The 15862-nt window shown below is 47.4% G+C and overlaps 1 protein-coding gene across 1 annotated transcript in view; it reads left to right on the top strand.

The window, feature by feature from the left end:
- The window catches only part of LOC144722152 (sodium channel protein 1 brain-like), a 28704-nt gene extending 16299 nt beyond the window's left edge, over window positions 1–12405 (top strand). Inside the window, exons 12-16 of the mRNA XM_078600325.1 lie at window positions 514–630; window positions 2848–3120; window positions 7056–7187; window positions 8781–9051; window positions 10506–12405. Coding sequence (XP_078456451.1) covers window positions 514–630; window positions 2848–3120; window positions 7056–7187; window positions 8781–9051; window positions 10506–11641 — 1929 coding nt within the window. The 3' untranslated portion in view covers window positions 11642–12405. The remainder of the gene's footprint in view (window positions 1–513; window positions 631–2847; window positions 3121–7055; window positions 7188–8780; window positions 9052–10505) is intronic.
- Window positions 12406–15862: the final 3457 nt, after the last annotated feature.

Here is a 15862-nt window from a genome sequence, read left to right as displayed (position 1 = left end):
CCAATGTGAAGGAGTTTAGTTGCAACACCAGTTGACGAGTATCATAATGTGACTGCGAGCTTCAAAGAAAAAATTGTGCTCGCCATTTAAAAATACATGTTACGTGATGCCTGCCTCTGGCTAAAATACCTCACATGCACTTTATTTATTGGACAGATGGATATGTAATACATGTAAGCACATACAATACCTTTGGGTTACGTGATGGACAGGTGCCACAAAATCCATCATTGTATGCTCTTGCGTCTATGCTCCCCGCTTTCAACCCACACTGGCCAGCGTGACGATGTATGATCAAATAACCCACATGACTTGCACGCTGTGCTTCGTAGCTTATCGAATTCCTCCAGTCTAAATAAAGATGATTCTGCTGTGAGGGGGGCCTTCATCCAGCAGTGAATTGACAAAGGGCTCTACACGGACTACACTTCAAGTGTACGAGTGGTGGCTTTCTGAGAGGGATTGTCCAACGTGGCCGTTGAGTTTGAACCATTGGGTGCCTGCTCCCACCAGGTGTCATGGTTGAATCAGCTGGCGAGTGCGGTGCCTGCCCTCAAGTCGCTGAGGTCCCTGCGCACACTCAGGGCCCTGAGGCCCCTTCGAGCCATCTCCCGGTGGAAGGGCATGAGGGTAAGGCCCTCCTCCCCCCCCAGCTGTCCGTGCTGTAGAAATCCAGGTTGATAGCTTGCATTTTTTTCGTTCTCTGCCCATAATGGACAACCTCTTCTCTATATATACTCTTAGTTCTTTCGGGAAAGTCACGTAGGTAAAAAAATAAATTAAAATTAATAAATTAATTTTTATTTAAAATTAATAAATTTATTTTTATTTCATTTTTTACCTACGTGACTTTACCGAAAGAACTAAGAGTATGAATCCTTGCAGTCACGAAAGCTTCAAATCTTAAACCTCTTCTCGCTCTGTAAAATAAATGTTCCCATTGTTTCTGTGCTGCCTTATTGACTTGCGGTCGCGATTGGATGCCTCTTAAATCCTCATTGTTATGTATTGGATTGTGATTGCATGTAGAATTATGGTATTAGTGATATGCGAGACTGTAGAGGACTTTGGAAATTATCTTTTTTATTTCTGACTTCCACATGATGTAATTGGCAAGAGCATTCAATAAATCATGCAGTATTTGTTTGGCAAGCATGACTCTGCTGATGAGACCCATGAAGGTCCACAGTCTACCAGATGAGCGCATTTTTACATGGAGAAATAATGAATCCAGCTTTATTGATGTATTTTGTTACCCATAATGCTCCACATCAGCCTGCAACAAGTATGTTTCTGAGGCTGCCAATATATCTCATGGCTCAGAACTCTGAGCCAGCACTGCTGAGAGCTCTGGGTTAATTTTTGGGTTTCAGCCACTGCTAAGTAAAATCGGATTTGCAAGTGCATTTAATATATTGTTTCCCCGGACAGCACACACAAACAACCGACCACGTTAAATTTGGTGTTTCACTTTTTCACTTGGTTAATTCCAGTTCTGTGAATAATAATAACAAACAAATCGAATTATGTCAACAAAAGTCTGGTAGTTGTAAATATGAACAGGCATGACAATCTTCTTGGTTCTTTCGGTAAAGTCACGTAGAAGGGAAATAATAAAATAATAAAAATAAAACATGATAAAATACAATTGGATTTTATTATGCTTTACTTATTTATTTATTATTTACCTTCTACGTGACTTTACCGAAAGAACCAAGAAGATGAATCCCTGCAGTCACGAAAGCTTTAAATCGAGGCATGACAATGCTGTTGTGCCACACCCTTGTTGTCATGGATGAATATTTCAAATTGGCTGTCATGGGACGGACATCTTGATAGCAGCGTGTAGATCAGAGATCATTTAAATGGATCTCAGAAGCACTGCAGTGATATCTGCTTCGGCAGGCAATTCCCTAACACAGGGTGATGCACTGCTGTACCAGAGTTCTGAATGGACCCTTGGTCTCATTGCAGGACACTGATAGCACATTTCAAAACAATTGGCAATGATCATTTTAACATTCTTGTTTTAACTAACCATTAACTAATTTTATTATAGCAGGTAAGGCCCACTGCGCTAAAGAGTTCTTTTCAGAAGCAAACTGGCCACAAATGATAGCTCAACGAAGTGGCTTATCACGTGGAAATTTAAATCAGCCAAATGTATGGTTGAACTTCTTTCGCACCGTACCTAGCCAACCATGCTAGACGCATGTTTCTAAATGAGAACATGCAAACACCAAATATACAGCAGGCGTCAGGGTTGAACCCATGGTCTCCGGCATTCCAGGCGAGGGAGTTTACAGCTCGCCACGGTGGCGCCACCGCGGCATTTTCGTACTACTTGAGAGAAAGATGGCACATCACTGCAGGAATTTATTTTGACTTGAGGTGGCACTGTAACCGGTAAAAGGAAGCGATAAGCGACTTTCACAAGCCATTGGTCACACTCCCCTTTGCAGTCTTTGGCTATTGATGTAATTTTTGTTTAAATTGCCATTTGCTGATAATTGCCCTTGATATTCAAGAGCCCTCAAAGCAAATATGTACGTACACTCCGGCCTTTTTATCTTTTGTCTCTTTCAAATTTACCCATAAAAGCACTTTAAAGAGATCACACATTGGAATGTTTTTATAACCGGTCAAAAGTACCATTTACCAATCTAGCCTCTTTCTTCCCACACGCATGAAGTATGAAAACAAGACGTAGCTGCAGCAAGCAGCAAGCGGCAGCAGCAGCGCCCGCCGCCATACAATGAGCAGAACTATTATCGCAGACGGCGTCGTTGTTCGCTATCGTCTCCCTTCACGTTTTTTCTTTTCACAAGTCTCGTTCCCCGCGTGCAGTTGGTGGTGAACGCCCTGGTGACCTCCATCCCGTCCATCTCCAACGTCATGCTGATGTGCCTGCTCTTCTGGATGGTGTTCGGCATCGCCGGGGTGCAGCTCTTCGGAGGGAAGTTCTTCCGCTGCATCGACGCCGAGGGCAATCGCCTGCCGGCCACGGAGGTCGCGAACCGCACGGTGTGCGAGAGCCTCGCGAACGAGGGCTACCTTTGGGTCAACACCATCATCAACTACGACAACATCCTCTCCGCATACCTGGCTCTCCTGCAAGTGGTAAAGGTGGCAGCGGCAGCAGGGAGTTGCCCCCCCCCCCGCCCCCGCCAGCGCTGGCTTCGTTGTCGTTTTGACAGCGGAAGAGGGATTCATGTCCAAAGAGTCTGTCCTCGAGCAAAGTTTTTCGCAGTGTGGCTGGACACATTCGGTTTGTTTTGCGGTGTGAAAAAACACTAACTTGATCTGTCCGGCTGGGAGCCGGTAAGTTGGTTGCAGTATTTTCTTGAATAAAATGTTGGTCGCAGAGTCAAGAATTGGTTCACTCTGACCAGGAGGAACCGGGCACCCATAGTGTTGAAGTTGAGTCGTGGTGGCGTTGATGATGAGTTATGAACCAGGAAACTATAGCAGTGATGATGCATTATTCAGTTTAACACGTAGGCTTTCATGACCTATATCATCCATAATATTGTGTTTTTTGGGTTAGATCGCGTAAATATAAATGTGTCATTAAACCCGCCACCACCCGACACAGCCAATTAGTAAGGTTTGTCATGTAAACAGAACATGCTAATTCGTTACTAGTGTTGGAGAGCAAATTGACAACATTTACAATCTAAGTACGACGTTTCGCCGGTAATTATAACTAGCATCTCCAGGCGGATAATATTATGGATGATGAATAATGTGCAACCTGTGACCTTTGACCGAGATTAAAAACAATCACCATTCTTTATTTACTTAAACTCGGAGGTGTTTACGACCAATAGCGTGATTCATGATTGTGTTTTGAGTTAGATTGCATGACAAAATAAAATTGTAAAAAAAATTGTTTAAATACTAGTAAAAAAGTATCACGTTGACAAAAGACAAATAGTTCACTGCTTTAGCCCACCGGTGTGTTGAAGCGTGAAACCACAACATTTACAATTTGAGTACGACGTTTCCCTGGTAATTGCATCCAGCATCATCGGGCAATTCGCCAGAATTCTGGGCTAAAGCAGTGAACTATTTGTTTTTTGTCAACGTGACACTTTTTTACTGAATGGCCGTGTCGGGTGGTGGAGGGTTACGACACATTTATAAATAACGCGATCTAAACCCAAAAACGTTGATTATGAATAATATTGGTCGCGAAAGCCTGCTACGTGTTAAACCAAATACTAGTATTTGGATTGATATTTATGTAATCCAACTAGATAACCAATTCTTTTCATCAACATTTTTATTTTGCTAATGTTCCATCTTTTTAACCTCATCAGGCTTCAGGTCACTCATGTAGTGCAGTTTGATTAATTTTATCATTTATATCAAATAAAATATAAAGGCTGCTACAGGCATTCCTCATTATACAGAACGGATACGTTCCTGAAAAGTTGTCCGTTTAGCGAAATTCCGTAGATCTCACCCTATTTTTCCATTGACGCCCGTTACATAGTTAATCAAAATAAGTCAGGGGAAACCAGTACAGTGTGAAAAACACACAAACCACATAGAGCCGCATCAAGCGCAAATTAATAGTTTAGGGATTCAAAATTTCTGAAATGCAAATGTAATGTACTTTTTAGAGAATTTGTCCCCTTAATGTATAAGTTACGTTGCATTGACATTCCATGAAGTTGCCGTATAAAGAGACATAGATGACTGTACTGCTCCTGACTTATTCTGCCATCGTTCAGTTGCTTCAGGTGAGGAGAGAGGGATGATGGCCATGTACGCAGCAGAACTTTTCTCTGAGTGTCATGTTAATGCTTTGACAGGCCACGCTCGAAGGATGGATTGAACAGATGGCGGACGCCTCGGATTCGACGGGGGTAAGCCCATTGCCAAGCGCATGCCTCATTCTAATTTCGTTTTTAGTGCTGCAATTTGTGCATTCATTTCCAACGGACAAATAAATATACCGGGTAATGAAACACCACATCCTAGTTACACAACACGACCGCGACTTGACCGGAGTTCCATTCCAGTGTCACCGTGCAGTAAGAGGGGGCCACCTTCTAGGTCGACTAGGCCCAAAACTATTGTCCCCGACAAGGAACCTCCTGTCAGGTCGACTCAACCTGCAGTGGGTACTCTCCCTGAGGACTACCCTCGGGTCAACTCAACCCCGAGCCGACGGTGCGGCTGCAAGTGCTCGGGGAAAGATAAAAGCACTCGAGCGCAGGGAACGGTTTCTTTGCCTGAATGTGCTGTGCCAAAGCTCAAGTGCCCCGCACGCGCACTCACTCGCGCACATGTAGACACCACCCGGCCTCCCCACGCTCACGACCGAAGCATCTTCTTCCTTGCCACTGCGCGTGTTTTTTGGTTGTTGTTTGTTCTTGTTTAATATCTGCGAAACTCGCTTGGGTGGGCGAAGGGAGGGTATAGGGGGAAATAGGCGAGGGTGGGCGAGGGGGAGGCACATTATAAAAAAAAATTGTGAAAACATCTTCAATTCGCGCAACAGCGCTGGGGTTATTTGCGCTGCAAATGGCACGTGACACCGACACGAGGCGACGGCGTCTGCACGCGCGCCGCTGATAAGTGACCTCATTCTGACCTGAGCCAAGCGTGCCTGCATGTAATTATCTCGAAAGTTAAACACTGGGGAGAGTAAACTGGAGCGAGTGCTACTGAACAGTGACCTCAGACTCGGTAATCAAGTCTACATCGTTCAATCAAGGCGGTGATGCCAAGAGCAGGTAATGGACTATGAAAGTGAACGAGTCAATGTTTGAATTGCAGGTCGATCAACAACCATCCTACAATGCCAACATCTACTCCCAGATGTTCTTCATCATATTCGTAATCATCGGATCGTTCTTCATCCTCAACCTCTTCATCGGAGTTGTCATCGACAACTTTAGCTCCGTGCACAAGAGGGTAAGCCCTCTGATTGCATTTGCTTCCAGTGAGGCAATCGCCCAAAAATGACCTCTTTGTTCCCTCTGGTGATTAATCCACACGCCAACCCAAAACATTGTTAATGCAGCAAATCGATTCACTTCCATTACATTATACGCTGTCATAGCGGGGGGTGGAGGCGGGGGGGGCGGGCGGGCGGGCTGTTTGTTTCAGACGGCCATAGGAAGAAATTATTTTGTTTTGAGAACCTTATTTCAGAATGTGTTTGCAGCAAGTTATTTTATTAAAGGGTTGCCTGGGGAAGTGGGGCACGGGGGGAAGTGAGGTGAGCAAGAGAGCAAACGCGGTCATTTTCATCGCACTTTCTGTGGCGCGCACACGAAAATATAAAAATAAAAAATCGTTCGTGCTGCTCCGTGTAGCGGTAGCTTTTTGAGGAGCCAGCCTGACCGGCGTGATTTCATTTTAGCCCGCGTGTTTATTGAGGTGTTGAGAATTCACGCCGTCAGCGAATCAGCGGATTCTCCCGATACGGGCCCCGGTGCAAGCAAACTATGGACAAATTTCGATTTAAAGCTTTCGTGACTGCAGGGATTCATCTTCTTGGTTCTTTCGGTAAAGTCACGTAGAAGGGAAATATTAAAATAATAAAACAATAAAACATAATAAAATACAATTCTCACGACGTTTCGGTCACAACGCAAGCAGCCGTCCTCAGGTGAAGAACAGGGCTGTCGGAAAGACACAGACCTGTTCTTCACCTGAGGACGGCTGCTTGCGTTGTGGCCGAAACGTCATGAGAATTTGATTTTGTATTTTATTATGTTTTACTTTAATTATTTTATTATTTCCCTTCTACGTGACTTTACCGAAAGAACCAAGAAGATGAAACAATGGAGACTTGCCTCGCTTTCACCGCCGTGTTGGATTCTCAATTTTTTTTTCGTTTCGCACGATTCCGTTTGCTCCACGAGCCGATGCTCGCGTAAAAAATATCGGAGCTTACACACGCGCAATCCGATGCAATGCACCCTGCGCCTTAAGAATCGACCTTTATCGATGATTTAATCGATGCGTCGTCCCACGCTCGTATATTTGCATACTCAAGCCGTGCCTGGTCACTGTGTCCATCGCGATTGCTTCAGTCTCACAAGGAAGGTGCGCTGATGGCACTCCTGACAGAAGATCAGCAGAAGTTCTACAAAACCATGCGACGGCTGTACAGGAGCAAGCCTTCCAAGAGCATCCCGCAGCCCCAGGTTCTTCACGCTCATGCGGCACGCTAAACCGAGTGCATAACAAAACAGTGGGCTGCAAGGCTTGGCATGGTGGTTTTAGCCTAATGCGATTCGAACTCAGAGACCTAAATGCGATACCCAACCATTGCCCGCATCAGGGGCGAGTGATATCTTAACTGACGCTGTCACCACCCTCACTTCGCCAGCCAACACTGTCCTGTGTGGTGAAGTATGACTAAACAATCTCGTTGACCAAAAAGGCATGTGGAGGCCTTCGCTGGTGGATTGGTATGGAGCTGAAAACTGCTATTATCAGAATCTGTATTTAGAGTGGAAGAATCCGATGAGCTATAAAGCTCACAGATGTCCAGATGTTCACAGATGTCCAGTAGTATAGATACCACTATATCGCAGGGGGTGTGCTCGAGTTCTTAGATTAAAGAGGAAAATTATAAAATGATCCCCTTGATACGAAATTCTGGACGTTCAGAAAATATCCTTTTTTTTTACTTATTTGAAACCAGAGGTGCCATCGTGGATATGACGTCACTTCTGCTTTTTTCCCACCAAAACTAGTGTCGTGTGGCATCATGTGACGTTACTGTTGCTGGCACGAAGACATCTCACACCCCTACCCATTGAAAATGAGCCAAAAATCCCCAAAAGTATCTGAAAATTGGCAATTAAAAAAATCACAAAAATAGGAAGCTACCTTTTTTAAACGCTAAATTCATCCCAATACTGAGGTATCCTTATGGAGGGACAGTTTCGTGATATAGGAATGTTTATTTCTAGTTAATTAAATTGCATCGGCAAAGGGTTACTGGAAGACGCGTGTCTAAGGTGCTAAAGATGTCAACGCGAGTCCCATGGAGCGATGCGAGCTGAGAGATGACGACATGAGGGGTCCTGCCACTGCTCCACAGCGCGCCTGCGACCTCATTCAAGCATCAGAATCAGAATATGTATTTATACTGGAGGAGGAATCCGATGGGCTATAAAGCTCTTTCCCCGCAGATGTCCAGCAGGGGCGGGTCAGCAATACAAAAACACGATAGGAGTGCAAAGTATACGAAAGGTAAACAAAAAATATTTATACAAATAAAACTAAACTATGTTTATGTTACAAGGTAAGGCCCACTGAGCTATGTAGCGCTGTTCCAGAAACGACCTGGCCACAAATGACAGCTCAACGAAGTGGCTCATCGTGTGGAAATTCGTAGCAGCAAAATATAGCGTGCGTCGAGATGAGTGCCTACTGTTACTCTTATTCCTCGAGGTTAGTCGTTGGATTTCAACACAACAGAAGCGTTTGTTCAGTTTTTAATGACTCAGTCTAGGTTACCTCTCTTTGTTACCTGAGAAGTGTAGCTGCTAAGGTATCGGGCGCTCAGGTATAAGTTAAGCGTTACGTGAAGCTCTCCGAGATGCCGATTTCGATGCGAACCGAGCTCCGTAAATATCGGTCGCTCGATCGAGTGGCACGTGAGCAGCAACGTGCCGTTCGTCGCGGGACGACGTGGTGGTGGTGGTGGTGTTCGTGCGCGCGTCGAAATTCGTCGGCGGCGTACGTAGCCGACCGCGCTCATCGGAGAGGGGCTCATCGTGGTTCTGCCGTGACTCCGCTTTCAGAATCGTGTCCTGAGGTTCTTCTACGTGCTGGTGCACCGCCGGCTCTTCGAGTACATCTCCACTGCCGTCATCTCCCTCAACATGGTGCTGCTCGCTTCAGAGCACTACAAGCAAAGTGAAAGCTTCACCAACATTACCAAGATCATCAACCTGGTCTTCACGGTCCTCTTCATGCTGGAGGCTGCGCTGAAGATCCTGGGGAATCGAATCCACTACTTCCGCCAGCCGTGGGACATCTTTGACTTTTTTGTGGTGTGCATCTCCATAACAGGTACGGGCGCTGATCGGTGGGGAGTTCAGCTGTGCGCCGTCTGTTTTGTCTGTCTGTGATGTCTGCGATGTCTGCCTGCGATGTCTGTCCATGATGTGTGTCCATGATGTGTGTCCGTGTTGAGTGTCTGTGATGTCAGTCTGACATGTCTGTGAAGGTTGTCTCTGATGTCCGTGATGATGTTTGCGCATGGTTGTGTGTACTTCATTGTGGAGCCAAGAGTTTGAGCAGTTTTGGAACAATACACGACAACATATTAAACGTGTGTAAGCACGCATTTAGGTTGTAATGTTCCTACTAGTTAAAATGTCTATTTGTGTACATGCATTGCACCCTGTATATTACCAACAGGTGTCGGATATAATTGCTGCTGTGCTATTATTAAATTACTGTCAACAGTAATGTATTTGCGTTGCTGGGGTGGGAAGACGTTTCGTAAAAATAATCATGTTAAACTTGTTAAAATGTTGTTATTTATCCAACAAATCTTACTCGGCCTCCGATTATTTTCACGACCATCCTGCATTGAGTGTTTGGCGAGTAGCAGCTCACCCAGAGAAACGCCGCTCCCATGAGGGGGTAATGCTCAGAGCTTCGCACAGATGAATAAAAAACATCAATGTCTCTACTGCAGTCTCCTGGACAACTCGTAGCCCAAGCACGCAACACTTGGTATTCCCATGCAGTTTCCCATCCATTTACTAACCAGGCTCAACTTTGCTTAGTTTACAAGATCTGGTGAAAATTGGCACGTTCAGGGAGATGTGGTTATGGAGTAGTCAAATAATTATCGCGGCCAAATTTATCGAGTAGTAATGAGGTTTGAGCATACGTGTGTGTGGTGGGGGGGGGCGGTAGTGTAGTGGTTAGCGCACTTGCTATGAACCCGGAGTCCCGAGTTAAATTACTGCTCACGGCCAACACCAGTGACTATTATTTGAATCTGTTCTGGGCCTCCCCTAAGTTGACTCAACCTCAAACGAGTACTTGGTATGGTACATTATCACTGGAGAGACAAAGGTGGACCGGGCATGGTGCTTGCCACCCAAGTGTGTGCAAGTGTGTGCGAGTGTGTGAGCAGGATGGTGAACTGCGCTGCGAAACCGGCGACTTGAGTTCCATCCTCGGCCAGCATCAGTGGCGAATATGTGAACCAGTCCTGGGTGTCTTAAATCAGTGCCTGGCGTGGCGTGTAAACATCGGCACTAACGAGAAAGGCCTCGCTGACACCACTTGCCCCAAGAGCCTGCTGAAGGCCACGCGAGGGGATCTTCGTCTGACGGAGGCTTGTGTTGCTTCCGAAACGTCGTGATTTAATCAAATTTATTTACATTTTTTACCTACGTGACTAGAGTATGAATCCTTGCAGTCATGCAAACTTCAAATCTAGGCTCTTCGTCTTGCTCGTGGCGCACAGCGAACCGCCCTCACCGCGTCTGCGCTCCTGTCCGCAGAGATCGTCCTGGAGACCATGGCGTCACAAGTGAACTTCTCGCCGGCGATCCTGCGCGTGTTCCGCGTGGTGCGGCTCGTGCGCCTGCTGCGCCTCATCCGCTCCGTGGGGGGAATCCGCAAGCTCATCTACACGCTCGTCATCTCGCTGCCAGCCCTCATCAACATCGGCCTCCTCCTCCTGCTCATCATGTTCATGTACGGCATCCTCGGAGTGAGCATCTTCCGCGATCTGCCCTACCGTGGCTCCGTCACCAACATGGTGAACTTCGAGACATTCGCCAACAGCATGACGCTCCTTTTCCGGCTCAACACGGCCGGCGGCTGGAACGACATCATGGGCTCCGTCCTGGGCACCGAGACGCAGAACGCCATCCTCGTCATCGCGTATTTCACCACCTTCGTGATCTTTAGCAACATCATCATCATCAACATGTACGTGGCCATCATCCTGGAGAACTTCAACGAGGCTCAGGAGCAAGAGGAGACGGGCGTGACGGACGACGACATCGACATGTTCTACCGCGTGTGGGGGAAGTTCGACCCGCTGGCCACGCAGTTCCTGGCCTGCGAGCAGCTGCCCAACTTCTTCGACGCGCTCAAGAGGCCCTTCCGCATCCCCAAGCCCAACACGGTGAAGATCGCCGCCCTGCAGCTCGCCATCGTCGAGGGCAACAAGGTGCACTGCCTCGATGTGCTCAGGACGATGACGCGAGTCATCTTCGGGCGCGTGGTCAAGACGGAGCACCTGCGCCAGCTCAGCAGGCAGGCGCAGGAGAAGGTGATGCGGCGCTTCCCGCTGCGCAGGATCATGCACGTGGTGAGCACCACGCTGGCGCTGCGGCGCGAGGAGAAAGCCGCGCACGTCATCCAGCGAGCGTTCCGCCACTGGCGCGGGCACCAGGCGCAGGGCCAGGAACCGAAGGGGTTCCGCGCGTCCCTCCGCTCGCGCCGCGGGGGCGGTTGCCGCGACGGCGCCAAGGGCACCGGCGCCGAACCCACCGAAGGAGGAGGAGGACGAGGAGGGGGAGGAGGGGGGGTTGACTTCTCGGAGGTGGTGAGCTGCTGCAAGGTGATGAACGGCGTGAAGGTGAAGAGCTTCGCGGCGCGCCGATCCACCGTCAGGAATGCGACGTGAGCGGCAAGCCGTGGGGAGTTGGGCACGAGCGCGTTCAACCGCCGAGCGATTAAACGACGCTGTTAATTAGGCGTGCGACAGGGCCGCGCTGTTTTCAAGCCGTATTTACTCTATAATAGAGGTTTTGGGGTTAGATCGCGTAATTATATAAAATGTGTCGTTAAAACCCGCCACCACCCGACACAGCCAACTAGTAAGGGTTGTCACGTAAACAGAACGTGGCAATTCGTCACTAGTACAGCAACACCGCTTGTGTGTTGGAGAGCCGAAGCCACAATATTTACAATCCGAGTACAACGTTTCGCCAGTAATTACAACTAGCTTCATCAGGCGACACATTTGATGGTTTTAATGACACATTTTATATATTTACGCGATGTAACCCAAAAACGTCTATTATGGATGATATTAGTCGCGAAAGCCTACGTGTTTAACATATTTACTCTGTTTTTAAAGTGTGGGATTTATGTGCAATCTGTGTGTGTGCGAGTGTCTATATTTGTATGCTGAACGGACGTAGGCTGAGTAATTAGTTTGTCTACAGAAATGAAATGTACGTATTCTGTTTGATTCAATCCCGTTGTTGATTTGATGAATTGACACATTTCGGGGTCATGGTTTGATTCAACCGTCCCGTTTTTGTGTCTTGTGGATTGTAGCCTCGTGCTGTTCATAGTTTGTTTGTGCATCTCGTCTGTACGATTTTTCTTGCTACATTAGCTTCATTGCAATATTACCGGATCGTTTTCAAACAATACATTGTCTAAGTGATTTCTTGCATCATAAACAGATCTCAGGTGGTGCTCATTTTTTTCTTACAACCCTGAGCCAGTGGTGGAAATTCCACATTTCTATGACAAGAGTGAGTCATTCCATACATAGGACAACCAATGTTGAATTTACACAAAGTGGTCCCTATTGTATCGATTACAGAGGGATGATGGGCTGAGTCAACCTCCAACCAGGATTTCAACTTTGCACGATCTGATTGTGGTCCAATCGCTACCTAGCCAGTTGTGTACAATTTCCTTAAACAATAAATGGTCGATAATTATCACGTGCACAATTCGATTAACGTTACCCAGTGCGTACACACCCGTAGATGCAATCGTGGCCGTGCATTGTATTGCTGAGGACACTACACAGATGGTAGGCTTCTCAGCCTATCCACAGAGTTATCTTCTTTCAGCTTACTGGATATTAGCACAGAGAGGTCCCAGCCTACCAGACCCGAGTAAGGGCCTTTTCACGGTCACTGCATAGGTGACACGGTGAAGCTGACCTTTGTGATGATTATTATAAAGCTTATAGGGAAACAGTGATGTTGTTTCCTCTATTAAAGCACGGCATTGTCCTTTGTTGGTAATCCAAGATGTGCAGACTCTCAGGCAGGCACGGAGTTGGGGGTGGGGATCAAAATAGCTGCCTCGGGCACAAAATCTGCGAGAGGCGCCAACAATTGTACAGAGTACGACCACGTCGTTTTTTTTTCACTTAATTTTACAGATGTGTCACAAAGCGTGCATGTAATGAATATCAAGACAGAGATCCCCCGTGTAGCCTTAACAGACCGTTGGGGCAAGTGCTGTTAGCGAGCACCGATTAAGGCCGGGCATGGCACACGAGGGAGTGGATGGACAGCAACCACGCCCGGCCGCCTTTGTCTCCAACGTGGCGATATTTACACATCACACCAGGAAATCATTTGAGGCTGAGTCGACCTCGGGGAGGCCAGGGACCGGTTCAGAAAATCGTCACTGGTATTGGCCGTGAGCGGGAATCGAACTCAGAGCGTCGGGTTCGTAGCGCAGCGTGCTCACCGCTCCACTGCCGTAATGAATAACACGCACGTGAGTCACGTGATTAAGTACACACGCACGTGAGTCACATGATGAATAACAAATGGCAACAGTTGTTGGGGCTTTTACCAAAAGATGAGTTTCACGGGGCACAACATTCTTCATTCACCCACAGCACCATTCACATTTCAGCATCGGCCTGCTACCAGACACAAACACAGGCCTGAAAATTATATCTCAAAAATATAATCAAGCAAATTGGTTGCTCTGGGTGGAGTGGGTACGCAGTGTTTTCATGCACTGCACGATGATCCTGGCAACCTCAGTTCAATTCCCTGGCCAACTTCGATAGAGAGTCCAATACGCACTCACCCGCACGATGAAGTTATGGTCAAATAACCACCACTTAACCGAACTTGCACACACGGAGAGGCCTCCATCCAGCAGTGGATTAACAAATTGACTCTGGGTAGACCGCCCAGCTGGCATTGATTTTCAACACTTGTCGAGAGCTTTGCGAACTGCCACTTTTGGTGCCAATCCACTGCACGAGAAGCGGACGACGCTGCACCTCGGGGAGGGGAGAGAGGGGAAATCTTCCGTGCGCACAAGCGAAGCGTGCACCGAGTCTCTGTCCGCAGAGAGAGAGAGACGGTATTCTGTGCACACGCCACGGGGCTGTTTGTCACGCAAGCGATGGCCTCGTGACGGCGCGAAAAGATTCCACTGCTAAAATTCTAAGAAGCGTCCTGGAGGCCACGCTGCCGTCTCGGAACCGATGCATTGGTGAGTCGGCGTTCACTCCCCGTGCCAACTGTCCACGTCATGCCTGGAGTCTGCTGGTTATTTCTCTCGCGCTGGTGTTATAATTGGTAATGTATTTATTTAGCAGCAGTCGCGGCCGCCAGAGGTGATGCTCATGGGTTTAGCCCATAACCTTTGTGAAGTCGGGCACATGGTACAAAAACACTTATCTTGATACCTGCGATTCATTGAAATATGAACGTTTGTTTGGCCTTCATTCTGCCTTTAAATCGAGAGTCATACATAACACGGGGATAAGCATTTTTGGAAACATCTCCGCGAAAAAAACACATTTTTCCATGACACGCGTTTGTGTTTTTTTGAGAGGACATGACCTGACCTGGAAAGCGGGCGAGAACCTTCATTGGACAGAACGCCTCATTGGAGAGAACGCCTCGTAACAGCTCGAAATTAAGACGACAAAAACAACAACATTACGTCATGAATGCGACTCATCTGCTGTGTTTTACCAATGCACGTTCATCCGCCAAGAGCCTGCTTTCCTCGTCCACGAGTAGCCTGCCACATGCCCTCCTGACCATCTCTAACTATGGTGAAGCTGATTGCTTTTCTGCCACGTTGCATTTTCTTGTTTGCCTAATTATCGGCCACAACCTCAGCTCTGTGCGGCTGACCGACCGTTCTTGAAGACCGCAGGGGCCGTGCACTCCTGAGTGTGGAAATCACCGAGAGAGTTATGGCTGTTGTGTCTCCTGCGTGTGGCGTTGTGTACGTTTAGTTTAGTCGTTTATCTCTTTAACGGAGTGGGCAGAGGTGGCCAGCAGCGGTTCGCACATTGCTCCACAAACCTGGCCACGTCTCCTGAGTTCAATTCCCCGCTACGCCTAAACATCACGGGCGGGTGACATCTAAACCGGTCCTGGGCCACCCCTTAAGTTGACTCCAACTTACATGAATGAGTACCTGGCGTGGCATGTAAACATTAGCACTGTACACCCTCACGCACTGTGCTGGCCTTAGTAGGTGCGCGCTAACAACATTCACCCCCAGAGTCTACACGACGATGCGAGCTATCTTTGTATTTGTGGTTAAGCTGTGGAGCGCTGCCTATTGTTTTAAATTGGGTGGCAAAAACCCAACAGAAAGCGCAAAAGATTCCCAAGGCTAGCTTCTCACAGCGGCATCCCACGCACACACACACACCCATTGTGCGGAGCAAGGTGACACTGCAGGACCACATGTGGTTGCCACCTGCCCTGATTTTCACAGGAACATCGTCTTTTTGAGGTAGCTGGCCTGGGACGTCTGCAAGTCTCCCCGGGGGACATTATAATAAATAAAAATCCTGTTTTTTTCCCACTTGCATGATGATGATGATAATTATCCACCGCTCATTTACGATTGGTTCCCCCCCTCTGGTATCTTGAAATAGCGTATTTTTCCCCTGATCATTCCCTGTTGCACTTCTGAGATGGCAATCCCCAGGGTCGTATGTCGTGTCCACGTGGCATGAGTTTGGAGTTTTAACGATGACAATAAAGACTCTAAAGTTATGAACAAGTGTGCAGACATGGCATGCATGCTTATGGCTTTTTTTTTCACGTACAAAGATTATAATTCGTGTTGGGCAAACCCAGGGACAACATAGTCTCGAAGT

The sequence above is a fragment of the Lampetra planeri genome, chromosome 13, assembly GCF_965212315.1.
Source record: "Lampetra planeri chromosome 13, kcLamPlan1.2.h2, whole genome shotgun sequence".
Taxonomy (NCBI): Eukaryota; Metazoa; Chordata; class Hyperoartia; order Petromyzontiformes; family Petromyzontidae; genus Lampetra; species Lampetra planeri.
This window is presented reverse-complemented; position numbering and strand designations above follow the sequence as displayed.